At 52.2% G+C, this 24,298-nt stretch overlaps 1 protein-coding gene across 1 annotated transcript; it reads left to right on the top strand.

Annotated features, from left to right (window-relative positions):
• Nucleotides 1-1,655: 1,655 nt before the first annotated feature.
• Kcnh4 (potassium voltage-gated channel subfamily H member 4) lies at nt 1,656-22,491 on the top strand. The gene is made up of 16 exons (XM_048365415.1): nt 1,656-1,908; nt 3,744-3,977; nt 4,336-4,482; nt 4,589-4,716; nt 5,526-5,769; nt 6,025-6,182; nt 9,978-10,185; nt 11,943-12,137; nt 12,483-12,682; nt 14,894-15,143; nt 16,383-16,627; nt 17,788-17,826; nt 18,002-18,357; nt 18,600-18,706; nt 19,628-19,704; nt 21,444-22,491. Exons 1-16 carry the CDS (start codon nt 1,833-1,835, stop codon nt 21,843-21,845), a joined length of 3,066 nt encoding a protein of 1,021 aa, XP_048221372.1. The 5' UTR covers nt 1,656-1,832; the 3' UTR covers nt 21,846-22,491.
• The last annotated feature ends 1,807 nt before the right edge of the window (nt 22,492-24,298 follow it).

The following is a 24,298-nucleotide window of genomic DNA, read 5'->3' as shown; positions in this document are numbered from 1 at the left end:
AACCACGGAAGTGGAGCTGTGGCTCAATGTGGCAGAGCCCCAGCCTCATGCCAAAGATTTTAGGGACAGGGCCCGGCCCCGAGTTCAAGCTCCATAACCACCAGCACCAACAATAACAAAATAATAATTTTAAAAATAAATAAAATAAAAAGGGGGAATTACACATACATATGAAAATAGAGATTGGGGAGAGGCATCTACAAGAGATTGCCAGCAACCCACCAGAATCAATGGGAGAAAACTGGAATAAGTCATCCATACAGCCTTCTGCCCTTGGTTGGCCTTCTGGCCTCCAGAACTGTGAGAATAGATTTCTGTCATTTAAGCCATCTACTTTGTGGTACTTTGTAGCAGCAATCCTAGGAAAGTAATGTAACATTGGAAAGTACAGACACAAAATATGTGGTACTCTTGAGCAATCTAACATCCCAGACAATGCCCAGCTCAGATCTCTAGTACCCCTCCTCTCAAACATTTACTTTGTGCCAAGGATAGGCATTAATTAGGGTACTAAATTCTCACAATAAAGCTGAGCACAAGGTTGCTAGTGGTTCACATCTATAATCCTAGTTACTCAGGAGGCTGAGATCTGAGGATCACTGTTTGAAGCAGAAGGGGCAGGAAAGTCCATGAGATGCTTATCCCCAATTAACCACCAAAAAACCCCAGAAGCAGAGCTGTGGTTCAAGTGGAAGAGTGCCATGCTTGAGAGGAAAAACCTAAGACACATTACCCAAGCCCTGAGTTTAAGCCCCTGTATGACACACACACACACACACAAAAATGACTAGAGCCAGGTGCTGGTGGCTCACGCCTGTAATCCTAGATGCTCATGAGGCTGAGATCTGAGGATCAGGGTTTGAAGCCAACCTAGACAGCAAAGTCTATGAGACTCCTCAATCAACCACCAGAAGTGTCATTGTGGTTCAAAGTGGTGGAGCGCTAGTCTTGAGCAAAAGAAAGAGCTCAGGATCAGCACACAGGCCCTAGTTAGTTCAAGCCCCATTTAAAAAAAAAAAAAAAGATCGCTAGCTAGCTCCACTTTACAGATAAGGAAAATGAGGCTGGGAAAGGCTAAGTCACACGGTTCGAGTTCCAGTCCTGAGATTCTTACCTGGTGTGCTCAGAAGTAGAGTCTGGCTGGTGCCATCAGCAAACGGAGAGAGGAGGCAAGACTTAGTGGGGCTTCCTGTGGGGAGCTGGGTTTCTAAGACTTCAACTTTTTAAAAAATAATTGCTTGTTTTTAATTGTGATTATAAAGGTGATCTTAACCCTGGGTCTATCCCATGGAAACGCGGCCTTAACGCCAACTCCGGCAGGCGGCACTGTGAACCAGACACCAGCTCCAGCGTGGGCCGCACCGGGGGAAACCCATGGGGAGGAGCCACGGAGCAGCCCAGGGAACCACGCGGGGGGCGTGGCCAGCCGGGCGGGGGGCGTGTCCTCCGGCCCCGCCCCGCCTCCAGGTGGGCGTGTCTCCAAGTCTCTCCCGGAGACACACGCGTGGGCCGCTCCCCTGCGGGAGGGAGGAGGGCTGCGGAGAGGGGTGCGGGTGTCTCTGGCGGCCCCTCCCCGTGAGGGGCCACGTGGCGGGCGCGGGCCGAACCCCCGGGGAAGAACCTGACCCGTGGGGAGGTGGGGGTGACGGAGGCGGTGCCGAGCGGAGCTTAGAGCTCCGGGGCTCAGAGCCGAGAGGCAGCGCGGTGGAAGAGGGAGGGGAGGAGGCAGGCGGGCGCATGGGGCGCCCGGGCCCCGAGGGCAGCACGCCCCCTCCAGCCCGGCCCCGCTGACCGCTCCGCAGCGCAGCCCCTCCGACCCGCGTCCCGGGGCCATGCCCGTCATGAAGGGGTTGCTGGCCCCGCAGAACACCTTCCTGGACACCATCGCCACCCGTTTTGACGGCACGCGTGAGTGGGGCGGAAAGCTGGGGAGCCGGGGGCGGGTGAGGGTGGGTGGGGGTGGGATGCCAGGTCTTCCGAGGGCCGGGTCGGGGTCTGCTGAAGAAGAGAGGTTGCAATTTCAGGTCTTAGAACCTCCGCTGCACCCGCAGCCGCGGTGGGGAGGACGCGGAGCCCCGCGCTCCCAGGCCGGGGAGGAGGGGACTGGACCCGGAGCGCTGGGGGGCGGGCGGGCCGGGGGGCGGGGGGGGAGCAGGGGGTGTGACTCCAGGCAAATCCGGAGGAGGGGCCCGGGGATCCACCCACCCCGGGGCAGAGTTGTGCTGGGGGCGCGCATGGGAGCGTGTGGAGACCCGGAGGTGGGACTCAGTGGCCCGGCATTGTTGGGGGAACTAGTCCTAGATGACTCCAGCTTCCTCTTCTTCGGGGATGGAGGGAAAGGAGTAAAAATTCCGGTCTCTGACGGGACCTCGCTTGGGCGAATGTTACGCACCCCTAAATCGTGAAGTGTCGTGAGGGTGCAGTTTTGAGAGGGAGGGAACACCTTGCTCACCCACCCGAGCTCGGGTCCCGGGTTCAGCACCTTGGACAGCCTCATTACTCCTTCTGGGCCTCTTCTTCCATCCTTTCTGCCTACTCTGGAGTCTAGAGATCTTTGCCCTAACCCCCGCTCCCCCCCCCCACCCCTTTGGGAATCCTGGCCGAGATCAGGAGGGTGGCAGAACCGAAGCTGAGGGCGGAAACTGAGCCGCCAGGGCCCTACCCGCCTCCCCCCTCCTCCCCACACCTCCCCTGTTTCCATAGCGCCAATCACCGAGGCAACGGCCCTGGGATGGAAGAAGTAGGCTGCGCCCAGGGCCCAGTCTCTCCCAGGTACCTTCAGTGTCCCCACCAGTCTCCCTAACCCCCTGACAGCCCTAGGATCTCCACGCTGGTTGTACCTCAGGTCCCATTCCTCAACTGAGACTGGATGACCCCCTTCCACTTATTGGAGATAATGGGGAGCCAGCTCAAGTTCTAATGCTGTGTTGGGAGTTGCTGGAGCCCCCACCCCCACCCCAGTCCTTCCCCAGTTTGACGTTGAACACTGGGGATAAATCCCTTGAAAACAGCCGAGGGAATGCTAAAGAGTAGATCTTTCCTGGAAGGCCAGCATGAGGACACTTTCTCTGCATAGTTTCCTTCACCCCCGCAATCCCCCTGCCCCTCCACCAACACACACACTACGGAAATTTGGAAATTGTGACTTTGGAAAATTTCGGTAAGAGGGTGTGATGTCAGCAGAATCTTTGCCCTGCTCGCTATAATAGGATGACAGGGTGGTGTCTATAGATAGGCTTCCAAAGCTGAGCAAAGGTGGGGAACCCTCTTACCTTCTCAGAGAAGCATTTACCAAGGGCCAGGGCTTGTTCTCCCCCAGTTAATGGATGCAGCTCACAGCTCTCCTGCGAGGAAGGCACACTGTGCACCACTTTGCCGATAAGGCTGCTGAGGTCAGGGTCGGTAGAAGTGGCAGGAGAGGGTGCTGGAGTCTATGCTCCTAGAATGCTCTGCCACCTTTTGCAGCCACCACTCATCAGCTTGAAGGGAGAAGTTGGCACCTTGGTTGCTTCTCCAGTCCTCCAGTAATTTCTGCCTCTTTAGGCCACTCTTGAGTCCTTGGTCCCTTTGCTTTGTCTTGGGTCCTCATTTCAGAATATTCCTGAAGGGAATTGGGATCCACAGAGAAGGCTTGAAAGTTTCTATATCTATTGCTTCTGACTGCAACTTGGGGGAGTACTGCCCACTCGGAAACTAGCTCCCCCTCCTAGCCTGGAGCTGACCTTGACCTCTTCCTCCTACAGACAGCAACTTCCTACTGGCCAATGCACAGGGCCCACGAGGTTTTCCCATCGTCTACTGCTCTGACGGCTTCTGTGAGCTCACAGGCTACGGCCGCACTGAGGTCATGCAAAAAACCTGCAGCTGCCGATTTCTCTATGGCCCAGAGACTAGCGAGCCGGCCCTGCAGCGGCTGCACAAAGCCCTGGAGGGTCATCAAGAGCACCGGGCTGAAATCTGTTTCTACCGCAAGGATGGTAAGGGATCTGACCAGCCCTGTAGCCTTGCCACAACCCTCAGGACCCAGGCCTTCCCCAGAGTCTGCTGGGCACAGTAGAAGCCTGGTTGTTCCCCTTCATACTGTCACAAGTTGCTTGTGGGACTGAGTTCATTTCTGATACTCCCTGGACCTCAGTGTCTCCATCTAGAAAACGAAGGAATCAGCTGACCAAAAAAGAAAAAGAAAAATCCCTCTGTGATTCCTTTCAGCTGGAAACCTTTGCCAAGGTCTTTGGACTATAGCCAACAACCAAAGGGGACCAGGGAGAAAGTCCCAAAAGAATCTGTTCACCTTCCTCCCATGTCCTCTCTTTCTCTCTCTTTCCATGTTCACAGGCTCAGCCTTTTGGTGCCTCTTGGACATGATGCCCATCAAGAATGAGATGGGGGAGGTGGTGCTGTTCCTCTTTTCCTTTAAGGACATCACTCAGAGTGGAGGCACAGGACTTAGCCCCTCAGGAGTCCATGGGGATAGTAATCATGGTAAATACAAGTCAGCTGTCTTTGTTCCAGCTCACATGAGAGTCTTCTCCCCTCCTAGCCTCAGAGGATGCCTCCGCACTTAACTCTGTACCCTTTCTTCCAACAGAAAACTCCCTTGGCAGGAGAGGAGCCACCTCAAGACTTCGCTCCACCAGGAGACAGAGCCGTACGGTTCTACACCGACTGTCTGGCCACTTTGGTCGCCGGGGCCAGGGAAACATGAAGACTAATAATGTGAGTCTGACATCCTCATCTAAACATCCCTACCCCAAGTTCTCCAGCCTAAATTCCCTGCTACTATCTTCCTGTTTCATCCTCTCTGCTCCATCTCCTCTGTGGGCTTGTTCCTCTGTCCACACATTCCCTATATACTAGTCTCTGCTCCATCTTGTAGCCCTCATGCCTCCTCCACCCCTGTATCCCTGATTGACATTGCCCTGGTGATATCACAGGGGTGAGGTTATAGCAGCACTTACACCACCTAGCCTTGAGAGCTGGGGTTATATGATGAGGGTGAAATCCCCATTACAGACCTACTGTCCTTCCCTGTGTGCTACTTCTGAGCACCCTGGCAAAGCCAGGGGATGGAGGAGTCTCTAGCCCTTTGTGTAGTCTGTGTGGCTTACGGCAAATAGGCTGGGTGGTTCTAGCTTCCCCTTTGCCTGGGAATACCCATCTGTTGTTAGGGCCCAGAACCTATGAGGAACTTGAGGGAGAGGCTAGTAACCCCTCAAGTCAGGGTATGCATCTGATACATCATAATTTTCTTCTCAAGTAGGATGAGGGTCAATCCTTAAAATGCCCCCCCCAAAAAAAAAACACCTACCAGTGGTTGAAAAGAGGGCCTGGGAAGAAGTTTGGCAGAGGGAAGGAAGCATCAAGTGCCAACCTCTGAACTACTCCCCCAAACTTTCTATCTCCTCTCATGGCCACCCTAACAGTGGCCACCTTTCCCTTTTCCCCGTCCCTTGCCTCTCTCCTTCCCCCCAGCCTCGACTCATCTTTCCCCCAAGTGTCCCCAACCGCCACCCCTCTCCCTTTAGAACGTGTTTGAGCCAAAGCCATCAGTGCCTGAGTACAAGGTGGCCTCCGTGGGGGGGTCCCGCTGCCTCCTCCTCCACTACAGCGTCCCTAAAGCTGTCTGGGATGGCCTCATCCTCCTCGCCACCTTCTACGTCGCGGTCACGGTCCCTTACAACGTCTGCTTCTCCGGGGATGACGACACCCCCATCACTTCTCGACACACCCTTGTCAGCGACATCGCCGTAGAGATGCTCTTCATTTTGGGTCAGATCCTCTGTCCCCCGGTCCTAGAGGGTGGGCTATGAAGGGGAGGGGGGAACCTGCTGAAGTCAAGCCTCCCTGCATTTTGGTTCTGCAGAACTTAACTCCTGTGGGCCGTGTGCTATGCCTCCTGCAGCCTGTGGCCTCTCCTTCCTCCAGACTAGCCACAGCCCACTCTTTTCCCATTCCTGCCTCCTTAGCTATTATGGCCCCAGTTCCCAGGCCAAGACTCCTTGTAACAATGTTTTGCATCCTCAGATATCATCTTGAACTTCCGCACCACCTATGTGTCTCAATCCGGACAAGTGGTTTCTGCCCCTCGTTCCATTGGCCTCCACTACCTGGCCACTTGGTTCTTCGTGGATCTCATTGCTGCTCTGCCCTTTGACCTGCTTTACGTCTTCAACATCACTGTGGTGAGTGATTTCCATCAGGCCCTGGGCCCTAGCCTTGGAACTTCCGCACGCACGGCTTCATCTCCCATTAGAGGACCAAGCCCAGTTTGCAATCCTTCCTGTCAGCCCATCTGTAGATATTTATCTGGCACAGCCCTGGGCTAGGTACTGGGAGGAATCTGTGCTCTTGGAGAGCTCAGCTCACAATCTTTGAAGGAAGCTGAGATAAATGAAAAGCTAACTATGGCTACCAAGGCGGTATTGGTCTGATGCCAGATGAGGGGTACTTTTCACATTTTTATTTAACAAACAACCGATGAGCATTTAGCTGTCTGCAAAGCAGTATGTAGGGCATGGTCCCTGTGGAAAAAAAGAGACAGAGATTTGGCCTCAAAACCTCTAAATTGGTGAAAGAGGCAGGAACTCCAACAGACACACTGAATGGGAGCAAAAGATGAGACCCAGGTATTGTTGCCCAGGGACTGGGCTGACCTTGAAGATGCAGGCTGGAACATGAGCGTGTGTGGGTGGTGGGGCCAGCACCTGGGAGCAGAAGCATCTCTGTTGGGCAGAGGCTAGAGTATTCTGGGAAGGAAGTATTCCTGGGGGAGTTGAGAATAGAGCGAGACCTTAAATAGTGAGTAGGATTTGGCTTGCCAGAGGTAAAGGTAAGCTGGATGCCCATGGCTCACATCTGTGATCCTAGCTACTGAGGAGGCTGAGATATGAAGATTATAGTTTGAAGCCAGCCTGGGAAGGAAAGTCCCTGCGACTGTCATCTTCAACTAACGATCCAAAAGCTGGAAGTTGAGCTTTACGTAGCTCAAGTGGTAGAGCTGAAGGATAGCTACCCAGGCTCTGAGTTCAAGCCCCACTACTGGCACACACATGTGCACACACATGTATACACACACACACACACACGCAGGGTAGAGAAGAGTTGGAGGGAGTGCAGTAAGTCAAGTTTGGAACATAGAAGCAGCTGTGGGTAGATTAGAGGCAGAGAATTCTTGGAGCGACGCCCTCTCCTTGGAACTACCTGGAGATGCTCTGAATGGGGCACCAGCAGGCAGACGGAAGGTCTTCTCCAGTCTAGGGGGAGGCAGGACCACCCTTGTCCTGAGGCCTCCTTGGCTGCTGGGAGGGGCGGTGGGGAGCCGTTTCCCTGTGTGCTCTCTGCACTGCTTTCAGCTATAGCAGGAAACCACCTACACGCAGCCGGATTTAACTAGCCGCCAACGGGCTGTGGGCCTCTTCTCCTGGCTGTGCACACGTGTGTGCATGCTCCTACACACGTGCATGTGTGTAAGCCCATCCTGAAGCTCTGGCCACTCCAAGTGGGCCTCCCTACTCGTCCCGAGGTGTGCAGCCATGCCTGTGTGCCGCCGGCACAGCCAGCCTGGCAGCTGGTGTTAAAGAGAGGAGCTGCTGAGGGCTCCCTGCTCTCCTCTCGGGGAGCCCCCTCAGCTGGCACCTTTGGGAGCACCCGACAGTTCACTACTATACTTTCAGCCTTCTCATCATTTGGGTGCCTCCCAGTAGCTCTTCAAGGAAGTTCATCTTACCCTTCTTTTTCAGAAGTTGATGCAGAGGCTCAGAGAGGTTAAGAGAGTTTCTGGAGGCACACAGTAGGCAGTGGCAGGCAGGAGATTAGGACCAGGTCTTTAATTTTGCTGCTGCTCTTCTTCTTCTTCTTCCTCCTCCTCCTCCTCCTCCTCCTCCTCCTCCTTCGGGCTAGCACTAGGGCTTGAATTTAGAGCCTGAGTGCTGTCCTTTAGCTTTTTTTTTTTTTTTTTTTTAGTGGGGGTGTCAGTTCTGAGGCTTGAACTCAGGGTCCTGGGCACTGTCCCTGAGCTTCTTTCACTAAAGCCTAGCACTCTACCACTTGAGCCACAATGCTATTTCTGGCCTTTTCTGTTTATGTGGTACTGAGGAATCGAACCCAGGGCTTCATGAATGCTAGGCAAGCACTCTACCACTAAGCCACAGTCCCAGCCTCTCCTTTAGCTTTTTCACTCAAGGCTAGTGCTCTACCACTTGAGCCACACCACTATTTCTGGATTTTTGTTGGTTAATTGAAAATAAGAGTCTCACAGACTTTCCTGCTCAAGCTGGCTTCAAGTCATGATGCTCAGATCTCAGCTTCCTGAGTAAGTTACGATTACAGGAGTGAGCCACTGGCATTGGACACTCATCTAGTATTCTTGCAAAGGTACCACCTGCCTCCCTGGTAACTAGGACTCCCACATGGATGGCTTAGAGGAGATGAGGAGCAATGCTGGAGGCCAAGCAGGGGGTGGGTGGGTGGGCAGAAAGCATAGAGAGGAGGAATGGATACAGAGCTATAAGCCAGGCCAGGAACATTCTGGCCCAAGAATGAGAAGAAGGTTCCCAAAGATATGTGATATGTGATCTAGGGACAGATGACGGGGGAGGGCGGGGTAGGTCCAAGGACTCAAGTTTGAAGTCAGGATCCTTGGGGGCAGGGGTAGGTGTAAGCCTTTGAGAGGGTCTGGGTGGGAGAACAAGGTCCTCCTTTATCTAAACTTGGAAAATAATTGTGTGAGGTGATTTGGCAGCGTGGGCCAGGACTCTGGGGAGCGTCCTGGAGGCTCCGGCAGGGGGGTTGGGGGCATCGGACCCTCAAGTCCTCGTTTCCACTCAGAAAACCTGCGCCTTGTCTCTAGGATTGGGAGTGCTAATCGCAATGAATTCAATCGCAGTGGATTGAAATGTTAATCACAATGAAAATAGCAGTATTGGGAAGGAGCTGAGTGGTAGAGTGCTTGCATAGCACCAGTGTGGTCCTGGTTCCGCATGGCCAAAAAACAACAACCAACAATTGTGGATGTTTATAGGTTTTTCATCAGGCATCATTGCCCTCTTTCCCTTGAACACTCGGGGCCTCCTGCTCTAGTTTGGCTTTTTTTTTTTTTTTCCTGCCACTCTACCACTTGCACCATAGCTCTACTTCTGGATTTTTGGTAAATTTTTGCTCTTTGTTCATTGGAGATAAGAGTCTCGGACTTCTCTGCCCCAGCTAGCTTGAAACTGGGATCCTCAGATCTGAGCCTCCTGAGTAGCTAGGATTGTAGGTGTGAGCCACCAGCACCCAGCTCTAACCTCCTTCATCAACCCCTTACCCGTTCCCATTTACCATGCTTTTCCATGTCGGATATCACTGCTTGATAGTGCCTAGGACATGGAGCTCTGGAGACTTCAACCAATCATTCTGTCTTTCTCTGACTCTGGCCAGCACTTTCCCCAGCACGGTCCTATAGTGCAATATAGAGGCAATGCAGCCCTCAATAGACTTGGGTGTCACTCAGCCCAGACTTGGGTCACAGCCCCATTATTTCCTTGGTCTGTGATCTTGAGCAAGTCATTGGACTTGCTATGCCTAATTCCTCAGCAAATTGAGGATGATAATAAGTGGACCAAAGGCATAAAGTTGTTGTTTTTTTTTTCCTTTGAATATAAGCATTCATTTTAGACAGTGTTGGAGTTTCAACTCAAGGCCTCACTATTGCTAGGCAGGAACTCTATGACTTGAGCCACACCTAGGAAAATTGAGATGATCAAGCTCTGAGACCAGCCCAGGCAAACAGTTAGCCAGCCCCATCCCCAACAATAAATCTGCATATGGTGGCACAGTTCTAGTATCCTGCTACAAGGGAGGCCTAAATAGAAGGATGTGGTCTGGGTGTCTGGTGGGAAGGGCTTGGGAAGGGACCAGTGATAGGTGAGGGCTCTGAGGAGATGCACCTGCTGACATCCACTCCCTCTCCCTTCCCCCCCCCCCCCGCCCTCCCGCAGACTTCGCTGGTGCACCTGCTGAAGACCGTGCGGCTGCTGCGGCTGCTGCGGCTGCTGCAGAAGCTGGAGCGGTACTCGCAGTGCAGCGCTGTGGTGCTCACGCTGCTCATGTCCGTCTTTGCCCTCCTTGCCCACTGGATGGCCTGCATCTGGTATGTCATCGGGCGCCGGGAGATGGAGGCCAATGACCCGCTGCTCTGGGACATTGGTGAGCCACCAGCCCCAGCCTTTCACGTCTATCTCTTCACCTACCCAGGACTCACTCCTCCTCCATCCCACATTCCTCCAGGCATCTCACAAGCATGACCCGTGTGCCTGTGCATCGGGCTTTGCCGTGGGAGGAAGGGAACCTCATAGCCTAGCGGAGGCTCAAAACACAGTGTGAGAAACTCACCAGTGACGAGGAAGGGACACTTTGGGCAGAGGAAGGAGCCTGTTAGGAAGCCTGTTTAGTCTGCCTCTATTGGTCCCTCATTATCCATAGTTGGTGGAACTGCTCATCAGAACAGCTCCAGGCCCTCAATGTCTCCTTGGAAGGCTGGTCAGATCCTGGGCATTGTTCTTGACCCCCAGAACCTGGCCCATCACCTCTCAGATTGGGTGTCTGCTCGGTATGTTCTCTGGCCCCTTCCCAGTCCACCCTACCTCCCTCTCATCCCAGTTCCTGCTATGGCCTCCACTGAGCTCCATGTCACCTTCTCAATCCACCTACCTTACTCCTCATCCTAGCCTTCATTCTTGGTTCCTCCCACCCCCGCCCCAAGAATTAACACTGACCTGCTTGTTTTTTGTCAGTCATGGGGCTTGAACCCTGGGCCTGGACTCTGTCCCTGAGCTCTTCAGCTCAAGGCTAGCAGTCTATCACTTGAGCCATGGTGCCACTTCCAGTTTTCTGGTGGTTAATTGGAGATAAGAGGCTCATGGGCTTTTCCTTCCTAGGTTGGCTTTGAACTGTGATCCTTAGATCTCAGTCTCCTTAGTAGCTAGGATTGCATGCATGAACCACCAGCACCCAGCCTGCCATGCTCTTGAGTGGACTCTTTTCGGTGGCTCTTTGTACCTTCTCTATGCCAAATCCCAACACCCCCCTCCCCTTTCTCCAAGTTCACTTGGCTGAGTTACATCCAGAACCCCAGATGTCCCTCTTTCTTACTGTGGGATCCCTCCTGGGATTCTCCCTCCTGCCTTTCCTTTATTCTTTTTTTTCTTTTTTTTGGTGCTGGCACTGGGGCTTGAATCCAGGGTCTGACCTCTGTCTCTTAGCCTTTTCATTCAAAGCTGGTGCTCTACCCCCTGAGCCACAGCCCCACTTCTGGCTTCTTGCTAACCGATTGGAGATAAGAATCTCATGGACTTCCCTGCCAGGGCTGGCTTGGAACCATGATCCTCAGATCTCAGCCTCCTGAGTCGCTAAGGTTTCAGGCATGAGCCACCTGTGCCAAGCTACTCTCCCTTGTCTTCTTCACCTAGGTAAAAAAATTCCTTGCAGATTCAACCAAAATGCTCTGTCCTAAAGGAATTCTCCAGAGCCTCCCCCCCCCCAACGCCAATATCAACTGGGTGCCTTTCCCTAACCTACTATCCTGCTATGATCCTCATACTTGAATAACCCCCCCCTCACCTGTAATCATTTATTTCATTTCTCTTTCCTTTGGGGCATTGGGAATTCTACCCAGGCAGGGAGAGCATGTGGCTGGGTCAGATGCCAGCCCCCTGCCTGCGCAGGAGTTGCAGGGGATGGCTGCAGACTCAGCAGTGTAGGGGGTAGCCTTGAACAGCTAGTGTTGCCAGTTCATGGAGGCCAGGCCCAGGTGGGGGCTGTTCTGTCCATTTCCTGGGCCAACCCTGGCAAGCTGTTCCCTCCCTTTTGTAAACACTTGCCCAAGGTCAGAGCACTAGCAGCTCGGGGAAACCGTTCTCCATGGCTGGCACAGCCCGGGTTCCCTCCATCCCTCACCCCCTCAGGCTGGCTGCACGAGCTGGGCAAGCGGCTGGAGGTGCCCTACGTCAATGGTTCCGCGGGTGGCCCGTCGAGGCGCAGTGCCTACATCGCTGCGCTCTACTTCACGCTCAGCAGCCTCACCAGCGTGGGCTTCGGCAACGTGTGCGCCAACACCGATGCGGAAAAGATCTTTTCCATCTGCACCATGCTCATAGGCGGTGAGGCCGGGCTTGCCACCCCTGAGGGGAAAAAGGGAAACCCAAGTGGATGCCCGTGTGTGTGTGTGTGTGTGTGTGTGTGTGTGTGTGTGTGTGTGTGTGTGTGTGATGAGGAGGAGACCTACTGTGTGTATTCATGGAGCAGCATGGGTCTGCCCCTCTGGGAATCACCCCTATTTCCTGCCTCCAGTGCCCACCTGGTATGCAGGGGTCTGCTGGCTCTCTCTTCCTCTCTCTCTTCCCCATCCATCCAGGGCTGACGGGTGTAGGACGGGGGGGCGGGGGGGGGAGGAGGTGTTGAGGGGATGGCCATCACTGACAGGCTGCCCACTGCCCCTGCTGCAGCACTGATGCACGCCGTGGTGTTTGGGAACGTGACAGCCATCATCCAGCGCATGTACTCCCGCCGCTCACTCTACCACAGCCGCATGAAGGACCTCAAGGACTTTATCCGTGTGCACCGCCTGCCCCGGCCGCTCAAACAGCGCATGCTCGAGTACTTCCAGACCACATGGGCTGTCAACAGCGGCATCGATGCCAACGAGGTAGTACTGAGCAAGGGCTTTCTGGCTCACCCCAGGCTAGACGTGTGGCTAGCACCGTAGGGAAGGGTTGAACAGTGCCTCTCTGGGTTTGGAATGTAGGCTCACAGGGCCCTGGGAGGAGAGGGACTCACTGTTCACAAAGGCACAAACCCAACCAAATCCAAATCCTGTTTTCTTTGTACTTGAACATGCAAGCTGCTGGTGGCTTACGCCTGTAATCCTAACTACTTAGAAGGTTGAGATTTAAGGATCATGGTTCAAAGGCGGCCAAGTCTGTGAGACTTATCTCCAAGTAACCACCAGAAAGCCAGAAGTAGAATTGTGGCTCAAGTGGCAGAACACCAACCTTGAGCAAAAAAAACTATGGGACAGCACCCAGGTTCTGAGTTCAAGCTCTAGTAGTGGAGTGTGTGTGTGTGTGTGTGCGCCCGCGCTGAAAGTGTGAATGTAGCAGGGGTCTGGACTTGCCCTCCCTGGGGCTCTGCTTCCCTGTGAAATTGATCTTCACAGTGCCTTTCCTCCCAACTCCTCCCAACATAATGCCGTTCTCCATTCCATCACCCTGTCCAGAGCACCTACCCCAGGCCAGCTTCTGTGGGAGACATAGAGAGCTTGGAGATAGTTACAATCAGCCCCTGCCCGCAGATAGGCTCCAGAATGGTGAGAAGGAGACAGAATGGCACAGTAAACAGGACTGTGCAGGAGGGATGTTGGTGCAGCAGGGCCCATCTGGGCCCAGGGGAGTGAAGGAAAGGATTGGAGAAGACACCATGAAGGACAAGATGGAAAGCACCCTGATACAGGACGGCCATTCCTGGCAAAAAAAAAAAAAAAAAGAGCAATAGGACCCAGGTCCAGAAGTGCTGCTAACAGAGCAGAGTGAGTGAATTCAGGGAACTGGAAGTAGTTGATGGAGCCTTGTGGAAGGGATGAGTGAAGACCATGGAGGTGAGAGAGAACGTCAGAGTTGGGGGTAGAGCATGGAAAATCTTGAATTTAGGTCTTATCTTGCTAGATCTTTAGTCTGGGGATGAATGAAGGATTGGGCTAGGGAAGAATTTCTGAGGGAGGAACCCATAGGGCTTGGTGGTTTCCAGTTGGCTACAGGACAGCCACTCACAGTGACTCCCAGGTGTCTGGCTTGAGCCAAGGGGCAGAGTAGCGTCATGTGGGGACTCTGGGCTTAGGGCCAAAGGTGAGTGTCAAGGGTTGGGCCACGAGGAGTGTGGGGTACATGTGGGAGACCCCAGTGGAGGCTGCACAGCAAAGTCATTGGAAATACAAATCTAGTCCCAGCCTTAGGGCTTGGGACTCACTCATGGGTGGGGGTGGGGGGAGGGAGGGGGGGGAGGAGTCAGGGACTGGCTGCCATGATGGAGGAAAGAATGGAAAATGAGAAGTAAGCCAGGGGAGTGAGCTGAGTAAGGAGCCTGGAGAGGAAATGAGGAAGCAGCAGTCAAAGGGGCAGCAGGAGACCATCACAGGGGCCAGAGGAACAAGGGGAAAGGTCAACAAACCTGAGTGGCCACAGGCTTCCTAATACATGAAAACAGTCACACTTTGACCCTAGGGGATCATGGGTTATAATCAAGAACTACCACAACCCTACATTTTACAATGGGGATCTGGAAGCCCAGAGAAAGGAATTGGATTTTTCAATGCCCACAGGTATTTAGGAGCAAAGCTGACAGTACCTGGAATAGCTTTTTTTTTTCTTTCTTTCTTTGAGGATCTTAGGGCTTGAACTCATGGCCTGGGCTCTGTCCCCGAGCTTCTTTTTGCTCAAGGCTAGCACTCTGCCACTTAAGCCACAGTGCCACTTCTAGCTTTTTGGGGAGTTTGTTGGAGATAAGAATTCTTACGGATTTTCCTGCTTGGGTTGGGTTTGAACCATGATCCTCAGGTCTCAGCTTCCCGAGTAGCTAGGGTTGCAGATGTGATGAGGGTGAGTGGTCAGAACATGTATGAGTGACTAGTATTTGTGTCCAGGTATGTCCAGTGGACAAATGGGAGACCTAGTCTTTGTCCAGAATTTAGTGTGGGAGGTCGACTCAGAAAGTAAAATTGAGGTTTAGACCTACAAAAGTCTTGAGGAAGATCTGGAATAGATGACTTCCAGGCAAAGGTCAGGTGGGCCCTGGCCTTGCCTTGTAGATGGTTTAAGTAGTAGTTGCAGGGGGATGGCCAGAATGACCTATGCCCCTTATGCAGTTACTGCGTGACTTCCCAGACGAGCTGAGAGCTGACATTGCTATGCACCTGAATCGGGAGATCCTGCAGCTGCCACTGTTTGGAGCAGCGAGCAGGGGCTGCCTGCGGGCCCTTTCCCTGCACATCAAGACCTCCTTTTGTGCTCCTGGCGAGTATCTGTTGCGACGTGGGGATGCACTGCAGGCGCACTACTACGTCTGCTCCGGCTCACTTGAGGTGCTCCGAGACAACATGGTGTTGGCCATCCTGGGTGAGAACCACCACAACAATGCCACTACTCAGGGCCTTGGGACTAGCCAGAGGTCTGGGGAATGGGACATCCTTTGTGGATCCCAAGGGATAGTCCCTGTACCCTTCACCCTTTTGGTCATTCTCCGTGACTCATTCATCCTTAACTCCTTTGGCCATCCCTCAACCCAACAGTCCTTTACTAGTGACTGTCCCACAAGTCAGTTGATCCTTTCCATTTCATCCACTTCCAACTTAATTGACACTTTCTCAAAGGCCCAAACCCCTCTGACCTTTACCCTTTAACTTGCCCCTGTGGTGAGCCTGCCTACCAGCCTTCTTTCTTTCTTTAGTTTTTTTTTTTTTTTTGCAAGTCCTGGGGCTTGAACTCAGGGCCTGAGCACTGTCCCTGGCTTCTTTTTGCTCAAGGCTAGCACTCTGCCACTTGAGCCACAGCGCCATTTCTGGCCATTTTCTGTATATGTGGTGCTGGGGAATTGGAACCCAGGGCCTCATGTATACGAGGCAAGCACTCTTGCCACTAGGCCATATCCCCAGCCCTTTCCTTAGTTTATTTTTATAGCTCTAGGGATTGAGCCTAGGGCTTCACATGTGCTAGACAAGCACTCTAGCACTTGACACACACACACACACACACACACACACACACGTATTTTGTACCAATATTCAGGCTTGAATTCAGAGCCTGGGCACTATCAATTGGCTTTTTCACTAGAGGCTAGTGGTCTACCACTTGAGCCATATCTCCACTTCTGGCTTTTTAGTGGTCAATTGGAGATAAAAAGTCTCCTAGGCTTTCCTGCCCAGGCTGGCTTCAAACCACAATCCTCAGATCTCAACTCTTCTGAATAGCTAGGATTACAGGCCAGAGTCACCAGTGCTCAGTTTATATTTTGTTTTTGAGATAGAGTTTCACTCTGGACTCTCTTATCTCTGCTTCCCATAGTAGCTGGGATTACAAGCATGTGGTTCCAAGCCTAGCTTCCTCTGGCCATTCTTTACTGATTATCCAATTGATTGATCATTCATCCAGCTCACTGACAGCTCTTCTCCATCGATTGTCTCCCAGCTACACCATCCATTCATTCTCCACAGCCCTGTTCAGATTCCACAATTTTCTTATCAAATCCTTGATCCAAGTCAGCCATCCTTCAAACCCAATGACTATTCACGGAATCCATTAACTGATATTCTATTGGTCCTGGTATCTCAGCTCACTCTCCCTATCCTTCACTCACAGGGAAGGGAGACCTGATTGGGGCAGACATCCCAGAGCCAGGCCAGGAGCCTGGGTCAGGCTCTGCTCCCAGCTGTGTGCTAAAGACCAGTGCAGACGTGAAAGCACTGACCTACTGCGGCCTTCAACAACTGAGCAGCCTCGGGCTGGCTGAGGTCCTTCGGTTGTATCCCGAGTATGGGGCTGCTTTTCGGGCTGGCCTGCCCCGGGACCTCACCTTCAACCTGCGCCAGGGCTCTGATGCCAATGTAGGTAGATTTCCTATAGTCCTCACTGCCTCCCAGGGCCTTCTTTCAAAGCTCATCTTCCCTAGCCCTAGAGAGCTTTCTTTGTCTCCATCCACTTGAAAACATTAGCTGTAACCCTAGGTACCCTCTTCCATTACTCTTATGCACTCTACATTTTCCACTGCCATTGCCCAGTAGCCTTGCCTAGCCCCTTAGACCAACTACTTCTCACCACCTTCTACTGCGCTGCCCAAGTGTTGTTTCTTTCTTCTTCTTCTTCTTCTTTTTTTTTTTTTTTTTTTTTTTTTTTTTTGGTGCTGGTCCTGGGATTTGAATTCAGGCCTGGATGCTATCCCTTAGCTTTTAATTTTTTTTGGTGGTGGGGGTTGAACTCAGGGCCGGGGCACTGTCCCTAAATTCTTTTGCTCAAGGCTAGCGCTCTACCACTTTGAGCCACAGCGCCACTTCTGGTTTTTGAGTGGTGAATTGGAGATAAGAGTCTTCTGGTGACCTTTCTGCTTGGACTGGCTTTGAACTGCAATCCTCAGATCTGAGCCTCCTAATTAAGTAGGATTACAGGCGTGAGCCACCTGTGCCTGGTTCCCTTAGCTTTTTTTTTTTTTTTTTTTTTTTTTTTTGCTTGAGGCTTGCACTCAACCACTTGAGAAGAAGAAGTCTCACTTGAGAGAAGAGTCTCACAAACTTTTCTGCCAGGGCTAGTTTTGAACAGCGATCCTCAGATCTCAGCTTCCTGAGTAGCTAGGATTACAAGTGTGAGCCAACAGCACCTGGCATTGTCCATGGGTTTTGCTTGTTTGTTCGTTCATTTTTTAGTATCCTTAGCCCCACCCTAGAGGACCCTCACTTGGGGAGCAGCACCCCTCTTATGCTACTCCATGAGGTGTCTCTGAGGCAGCGTCACCTCCAGAGCTGCTTGTTCCCATGTTTCCTGGCTCATTTTGTTTTTAAGCTGGGCCAGGTCTGTACTTTACACCCTAGGCCTTCTTTCTTTTGGTACTTTTGAGTCTTGTTTTGTCACTGAGAATGGCAAGATGGCTCTATTCCGTGAAAAGGTCGTCCCATGTTCTCAGTCCCTTGTCACTGCTGGCTTGGACTAGGAGGGGCCGTGCCAGGGGAGCTGGCCAGGGTAAATCAGCTTGAGCCTCCCTTTGTCCCCTCAGGGTCTCAGCCGCTTCTCCCGATCCCCTCGGCTCTCCCAGGTAATGTCTCCTTCCTGGGTGGAGGTGAGGCCATTCTGGAAGAGTTTGGGAGTGGGGCTCTTTCCTTGGCTTCTCTGCTCCAGGAAGAAGGGAGAGGGGATGGGGATGAGTGTGTGGTGGTGAAGGCGTCTGTTGTTCAGTACCCTGTAACATCAGCTGCCCCCTCTGTCCACAGCCACGCTCAGACAGTCTTGGCTCTTCCTCGGACAAGACCCTGCCATCCATCACGGAAGCCGAGGGTGGCACAGAGCCTGGGGGTAGTTCTAGGCCCCGCAGGCCCCTCCTGCTACCCAATCTTAGCCCAGCACGGCCTCGAGGCTCCCTGGTCAGCCTTTTAGGCGAGGAGCTTCCCCCATTCTCAGCCCTTGTCTCTTCGCCTTCTCTGTCCCCATCCCCTTCCCCTACCCCTGCTGTTGGCCGGGGCCAGAGCTCCTCCACTCACCGGCCTCCCAGGAGCTCTGCTGCCTGGAAGCCTCCCCAGCTTCTCATCCCCCCACTGGGAACCTTTGGACCTCCGGATCTCAGTCCCCGGTGAGATGCCAGCCTCCCCTGGCTTCCAGAACCTTCTTTGGGCTCCATCCCCAGCTCTTCCCATCTCTGTCCCATTTGCCTACCTTCCCTTTCTACCAACAGCTTGCAATCCCATCCTGCTTTTGACCTCTGCTGTTCCTCAGTCCCCTGGCTTGGCTGCCCCCATTTACCTCTGTCTGCTGTGTCCCGGCATTTCCCATGTGCTCTTCCCATGGTGCTGACGAGTGCTGCCCCATCCCCAGGATAGTGGATGGCATCGAGGACTCCAGCAGCACAGCTGAGGCTCCTACATTCCGGTTCGGCAGGAGACCTGAACCTCCACGGCCTCGATCACAGGCCCCCTCAACAGGTAAAGGTCAGCAGTGGACTTTAACCCATTGTCACTCACCCATCCAACCAATCCAACCATTATCCATCATCCATCTATCCATCTATCCATCCATCCATCCCACATGCAGTAGAGGCCTCCCCTGTGCTAGGTAGGTACAGTGCTGGGAAACACATCACACAGATAAACTAAGCCTGGGCCATGTTCTTAAACCTTTCCCCTCATTCTGCTTCCAAAGCCCAGCGTCAGTGGCTCATGCTTGTAATCCTAGCTACTCAGGAGGCTGAGGTCTGAGGATCGCAGTTTGAGGCCAGCCCAGGCATGAGACTCTTATTTCCAATTAACCAGCCGAATCCACAAATGGAGGTGTGGCTCAAGAAGTGGAGCACCAGCCTTGAGTGGAAAAAGCCAAGTGAGAACATGAGGTCCTAAGTTCAAGTCTCAGTACCCACAAAAACAAAATAAAACACTGAAAAAAATGGCAATCCTTTTCCAGTGGGGAAAACACCTGTGTATACAGATAAACAATTCTAGAGCCATGTGCTAAGTATCACCACTGAGCCAAGAACAGAACTCGGTGGTAGGAGCGGAGACAAGTTGCTTCTCGAAGGGTGAGTGGCCTTTGGTCAGTGGATCAGGACAACTATTGAAAAGCATAAAGATATGCAGAGCTGAGAGCTATTGTGTTCACAGGCCAAAGAGAAGCCCCATAACTAGAGCTAGGGGTGGATGGGTGGGTATGGAGGAAGAGATGAGACTAGAGGTATTATAAGGTCTCAACAACCAGCCTAAAGAGTTTGTGCTTTCCATCTCCTTGATCCCACAGCTTTCTCTCCCTTGCTAGACAGGAAGTCTATCCTGAGCCTGAATGAGCATGGATACCTGAAATCCAGGTATTCGTGCTCCATGAACTCACCTTCATCCCCTCACTCCCTTGTGCAGACGCCAGACCCAGTCAGGAACTGGCCACAGAAGCCGCTGAGGAAGTGAAGGAAAAGGTCTGCAGGTTGAACCAGGAGGTGAGTTGGGAATGACTTCTACCCTCCAACCCTGGAGAATATTGTCTTGGTGTCACACAAGTGCATGTTAGGTTCTGAAGCCAGAATTCTGAACTCAAATAGCCACACTAGCTGATAACCTTGAGCAAATCCTACAACCATCCTGAACTTGTTTTTTTTTTTTCCTTTTTTGTCAGTCATGGGGCTTGAACTCTGGGCCTGGGCACTGTCCCTGAGCTCTTCAGCTCTACCACGTGAGCCACAGTGCCACTTCCGGGTTTCTGGTGGTTCATTGAAGATAAGAGTCTCATGGACTTTGCTACTTGGGTTGGCTTTGAACCTTGATCCTCAGATCTCAGTTTCCTGAGTAGGTAGGATTACAGGTGTGAGCCACCATGCCTGGCCTGAACTTTAACTTTTTTTCCTCATCTAAAATGATAGGCCATTCTCAGAGGCCTTTCCTAGAAGGTGCCTGACCTAGCCCCTGGCAATTCCTAGTACTTAGTTTGAGTCAGTTTGCCCTTCCCTTTTCCGTCCTTCCAAACAAGTTCAGGGTTTACAGCCTGGAAAGAGGACCCTTTCTCAGCAATTCCATCCTCCTGTACACACAATCGGAGATAGGATTCTTTCAGTCTAGGATGTCCCACCGAGTCTGCTGCTCACTTCCTTCCCCTTACCCAGCCCTGGGAAATGCATGTGCATGCATGTGTATGGGTGTGCGGTGTTTGTGTGTATGTTTGTGTGTGTGTGTGTGTGTGTTGAGGCCATAGGACCAGGAGGCTGAGACAGAGTCACACCTGGGGAACCTGAGACCAGATGGCTGAATGTTGTCTAGGAAGGGCCCAGATCCTATATGCTAAGGCATTGTCTCTATCTCTGCCCCCAAGAGAACTCCAACACTGTGGACACTCAGGGACCTGCCCAGCCCCTGGGAGTCTCCTTCCCTTAGCTCTGATAAACAGCTCACACCCCAGAGGGGTAGGTAGTACCTGGCCAGGGCGGGGCCTGGGATGAGGGCGGGGCCAGCAGCCCCCATTCTACCAGGTTAAAGGCAAAACTTATCTTAGATATGCCTTCAGTTCTAGTCCAGTGGTTCTCTCAACCTCCAGTCTTTTCAAAACCACCTGTTAATGTGCACATTCCAAGGCCTTGCTCAACTAGGAGTGTCTGTGGTGGCGACCTAGACACTTGCATTTTGACAAGTTTCTCAAGCAATTCGGCACTCAGTGAAGTCTGCAAACTACTGAGGTACACATTTGAGCTAATGTGAGACTATGTCTCACTGGGTAGCCTCTTTCTGGCCATACAGATTACAAGTAGGTTTTTCTTGTAAAAGTGAGGCGAGAGGAGCCTGGCACCGGTGGCCCATGCCTGTAATCCTAGATATTCCTAGCCTCTCAGGAGACTGAGATCTGAGGATCATGGTTTGAAGCCTGGGCGGGAAAAGCCTTGAGACTCTTATCTCTAATTAGCCACCTGAAAACCAGGAAAAAAGTGGTGTGGCTCAAAGTGGTAGAGTGCTAGCCTTGAGCAAAAAAACTCAAGGACAGTGCCCAGGCACTGTCAAGAAAAAAAAAAAAAGGTGTGTGGGCAGAATAGCAATATTGCTGCCTCAAATTCTTTTTTGAAAGGAACTAGGGCATTTATCTCTAGACAGTGCCTTCTTCCCAGGTAGTGGTAGAGGGGTAGTACACCAGGCAGAGTGGGGTATACCAGGTTATGGGGTATACTCATGAGGTAATTTAATATATTTCCAACAGATCTCCCGTCTCAACCAGGAAGTGTCTCAGCTGAGCCAAGAGTTACGGCATGTGATGGGTCTTCTGCAGTCCAGGCTGTGTTCCTCAGGCCCAGGCCAGCCAACAGTCTTAGCTTGGCCCTCTGGCTCTCCTTGCCCCCAGCAAGGACCACCATTCATCTCTGCTTGTGTGTCCAGACCTCCACCTGGCCACCAGGATACTACACTTGCTGAAGTCCACTGCTCAGCCAGTGTGGGGACAGTGGAGATAGGGGCCAGCCCTCTGGACCTGAGACCTTCCATGCTATCCCCCTATCCCTCAGAGCCCGACCCTCTTGGACCTTCCCCAGTGCCAGAGGTTTCACCCCCAACCTCAAGTCTCATAAGACACAGCTTCCAATCCAAGTCAGACACGTTTCACTGACCCTGGCTCTGGGTCCAGGCCTGCCTGGGGTGGGCATTGCTGCCTACCATTCAGGGAGGAGCTGGGCCCCTTGGCCTCCTGCCTTGAGGTCAGCAGCCACCAGCTGGTCTGGTTGGTTCTGCATTCTCTGGACATTTTAACGAAGAGTGGCCACCTCTGACCCCATTCCATTTGTCCAAACCTCCCATCATCCTCCTCTGAAGGGAGCCACCTGAAGCCGTGGAATCCAGCAGGCATGAGATGGATCGCAGTGCCCATTGGGCTGGGCAGATGAGATGTCCCACTTTCTTCTCAGGACCTGGAGACAGGTAGAGATTGGGAAGCAGAGAAGATGGAAATGGCCCTAGATCCAGCCTGAGAAATGAAGGCTGAGGCAAGATCAGGGTCTTAGTGTCTATAGTAAGAGGGGTAGACTGCAAGATTTCCTTCTGGCTATAGCTTATCAACATTGTGAGATCTGTTTTCTCAACTCCAGGGTCCTCTTCTGGGGACACTGAGAGCAATGGCACACTCAAGGGGGAGATCTGAGATTCTTGTTGGCATTTTAGCCTTCAAAGATATCTGAGGCCTCCAATTATCAGCCTAAGCTGGAAGAGCTCACTTCAACCTGCAACACATACAGTACATAAACTAAGAGCCCCAACCATGTATTCTTTGGCTCTCAGAGCATTATTTTCAAAATATGAATTAGATGCCAACATCAAGACAGTTCACGTAAAAATCTAGTATCCTGGCCGGGCATCATTGGTTCACACTTGTAATCCTAGCTACTCAGGAGGCTGAGATCTGGTCATTGTAGTTGGAAGCCAGTCCAGGCAGGAAAGTCTATGAGACTCTTACTCAGTTATCCAACAGAAAGTTGGAAGTTGACCATGGCTCAAGTGGTAGAATACCAGCTTTGAGCAAAAAAGCTCAGGGACAGTGCTAGACCCTGAATTCTAGTCTCGGGACTGGCTCTCTCTCTCTCTCTCTCTCTCTCTCTCTCTCTCTCTTTCTCTCTCATATTCCAACATCTCCTTAAAAAATGGCCAGGCTCATACCTGTAATCCTAGCTACTCAGGAAGCTGAGAGCGGAGGATAATGGTTCAAAACCAGCTTGGGCAGAAAAACCCATGAGACTCCTTTCTCCAACTAACCACCAGAAACCCAGAAGTGGTGCTATGGTTCAAAGTGGTAGAAGGCTACCTTGAGCAAAAGGAGCTCAGGGGTAGCACCCAGGTCATGAGTTCAAACACTATGACCCACCAAAAAAAAAGTCTAGCCACCCACCCTGAGCCAAAAACTACTGTTGGATGCTCATTTTCCTCTTGATGTGATCTACAGCCCTGGGACTTGAACTCAAGGCTTCATGCTCTCACTTGGCTCTCTTGCTCAAGGATGGTGCTCTACTACTTGAGCAACATCTCTAGTCCGGCATTTTGTTGGTTAATTGAAGATGGAGGAGTCTCTCAGACTTCTGCTGAGGGTGGTTTCAAACCGTAGTCCTCTAGATCTCAGCCTCCTAAGTAGCTAGGATTACAGGTGTGAGCGATGTGACCTTAGCTACAGTCCATTTTTAGATCATCTCTTGATCCTCGGTCAGCTTCTCTCATCTGGGTCATTTGTCTAGTCCCTGTATCTGAGTTTGCAATCCCTGTTGTAGAAAAGGCACTCCAGCCCCTGGGTCTAGTGGGTGCTGTGGGGGCCAAATATCTCCTTTTCCCCTTGGGCTTGGGTCTATCAATGTTTCTGTTTATGTCTCTCCACAGAATGTTACTCAAGGTGGTCTCTTCTGCTGCCAGCAACTCAAAACACTCCCAGCATCACTCCTGGTCCTTCTACCCCCAGACCTCAGCCAAGTCTGTCCTCCTTTGGTCTGACATCTCACTCAGGGCCTGGACTTCGTGAAAACCCACCCTGGACTCCATCTTTCCTTTTCTACCTAACACCCTGAGCTCATGTTTGGATAGAAAATAAACTCATATTTTTGTAGTTGTTGGCTCTAGCTTTTTCTGGAGGTTGGACTGAGAGTCCCAGGGCTTTGCAGGAGCCATTCTAGCAGTCACTCTTCACCATACCCCAGGGCCCTGCTGCTGTCTCTAGGAAGAGCAAAGGCGCCAGCCAATTCACTTGGCACTGTATTCACGCCACCAGGGGCCCCTGGGATTGGAGGAGAACTGTTAATAAGTCCCTAAGGTCCTGTTAAACTTTCTCTCCTCCCCACCACCCAGTTGTAGCCACATATACACATACACTATGTGGGAGGGGCAGTCCTGGGTCAGGCCCATCTCCAACCTTGTAAAGGTGGGCCCAGGGGACTTCCCACCCCTCCTGAATAATGAGCTATTGTTGCAGGGGCTAGGTATGACATTGGTAGGGGAAGAGCATCTCAAAAGTCAAGAATCTATTAGTAGTTGGGCACTGGTGCCTCACGCCTATAATCCCAGCTACTCAGGAGGTAAGATCTGAGGATC

This window comes from Perognathus longimembris, chromosome 17 (assembly GCF_023159225.1).
Source record: "Perognathus longimembris pacificus isolate PPM17 chromosome 17, ASM2315922v1, whole genome shotgun sequence".
NCBI classification, from domain to species: Eukaryota; Metazoa; Chordata; class Mammalia; order Rodentia; family Heteromyidae; genus Perognathus; species Perognathus longimembris.
This window is presented reverse-complemented; position numbering and strand designations above follow the sequence as displayed.

Coding starts and splice junctions, on each gene's coding strand:
- Kcnh4 (XM_048365415.1), top strand. CDS start 1,833: ATGCCCGTCATGAAGGGGTTGCTGGCCCCGCAGAACACCTTCCTGGAC. Junction 4,717..5,525: donor GAAACATGAAGACTAATAAT/GTGAGTCTGACA, acceptor CTCTCCCTTTAG/AACGTGTTTGAGCCAAAGCC. Junction 17,827..18,001: donor GATCCCCTCGGCTCTCCCAG/GTAATGTCTCCT, acceptor CTCTGTCCACAG/CCACGCTCAGACAGTCTTGG.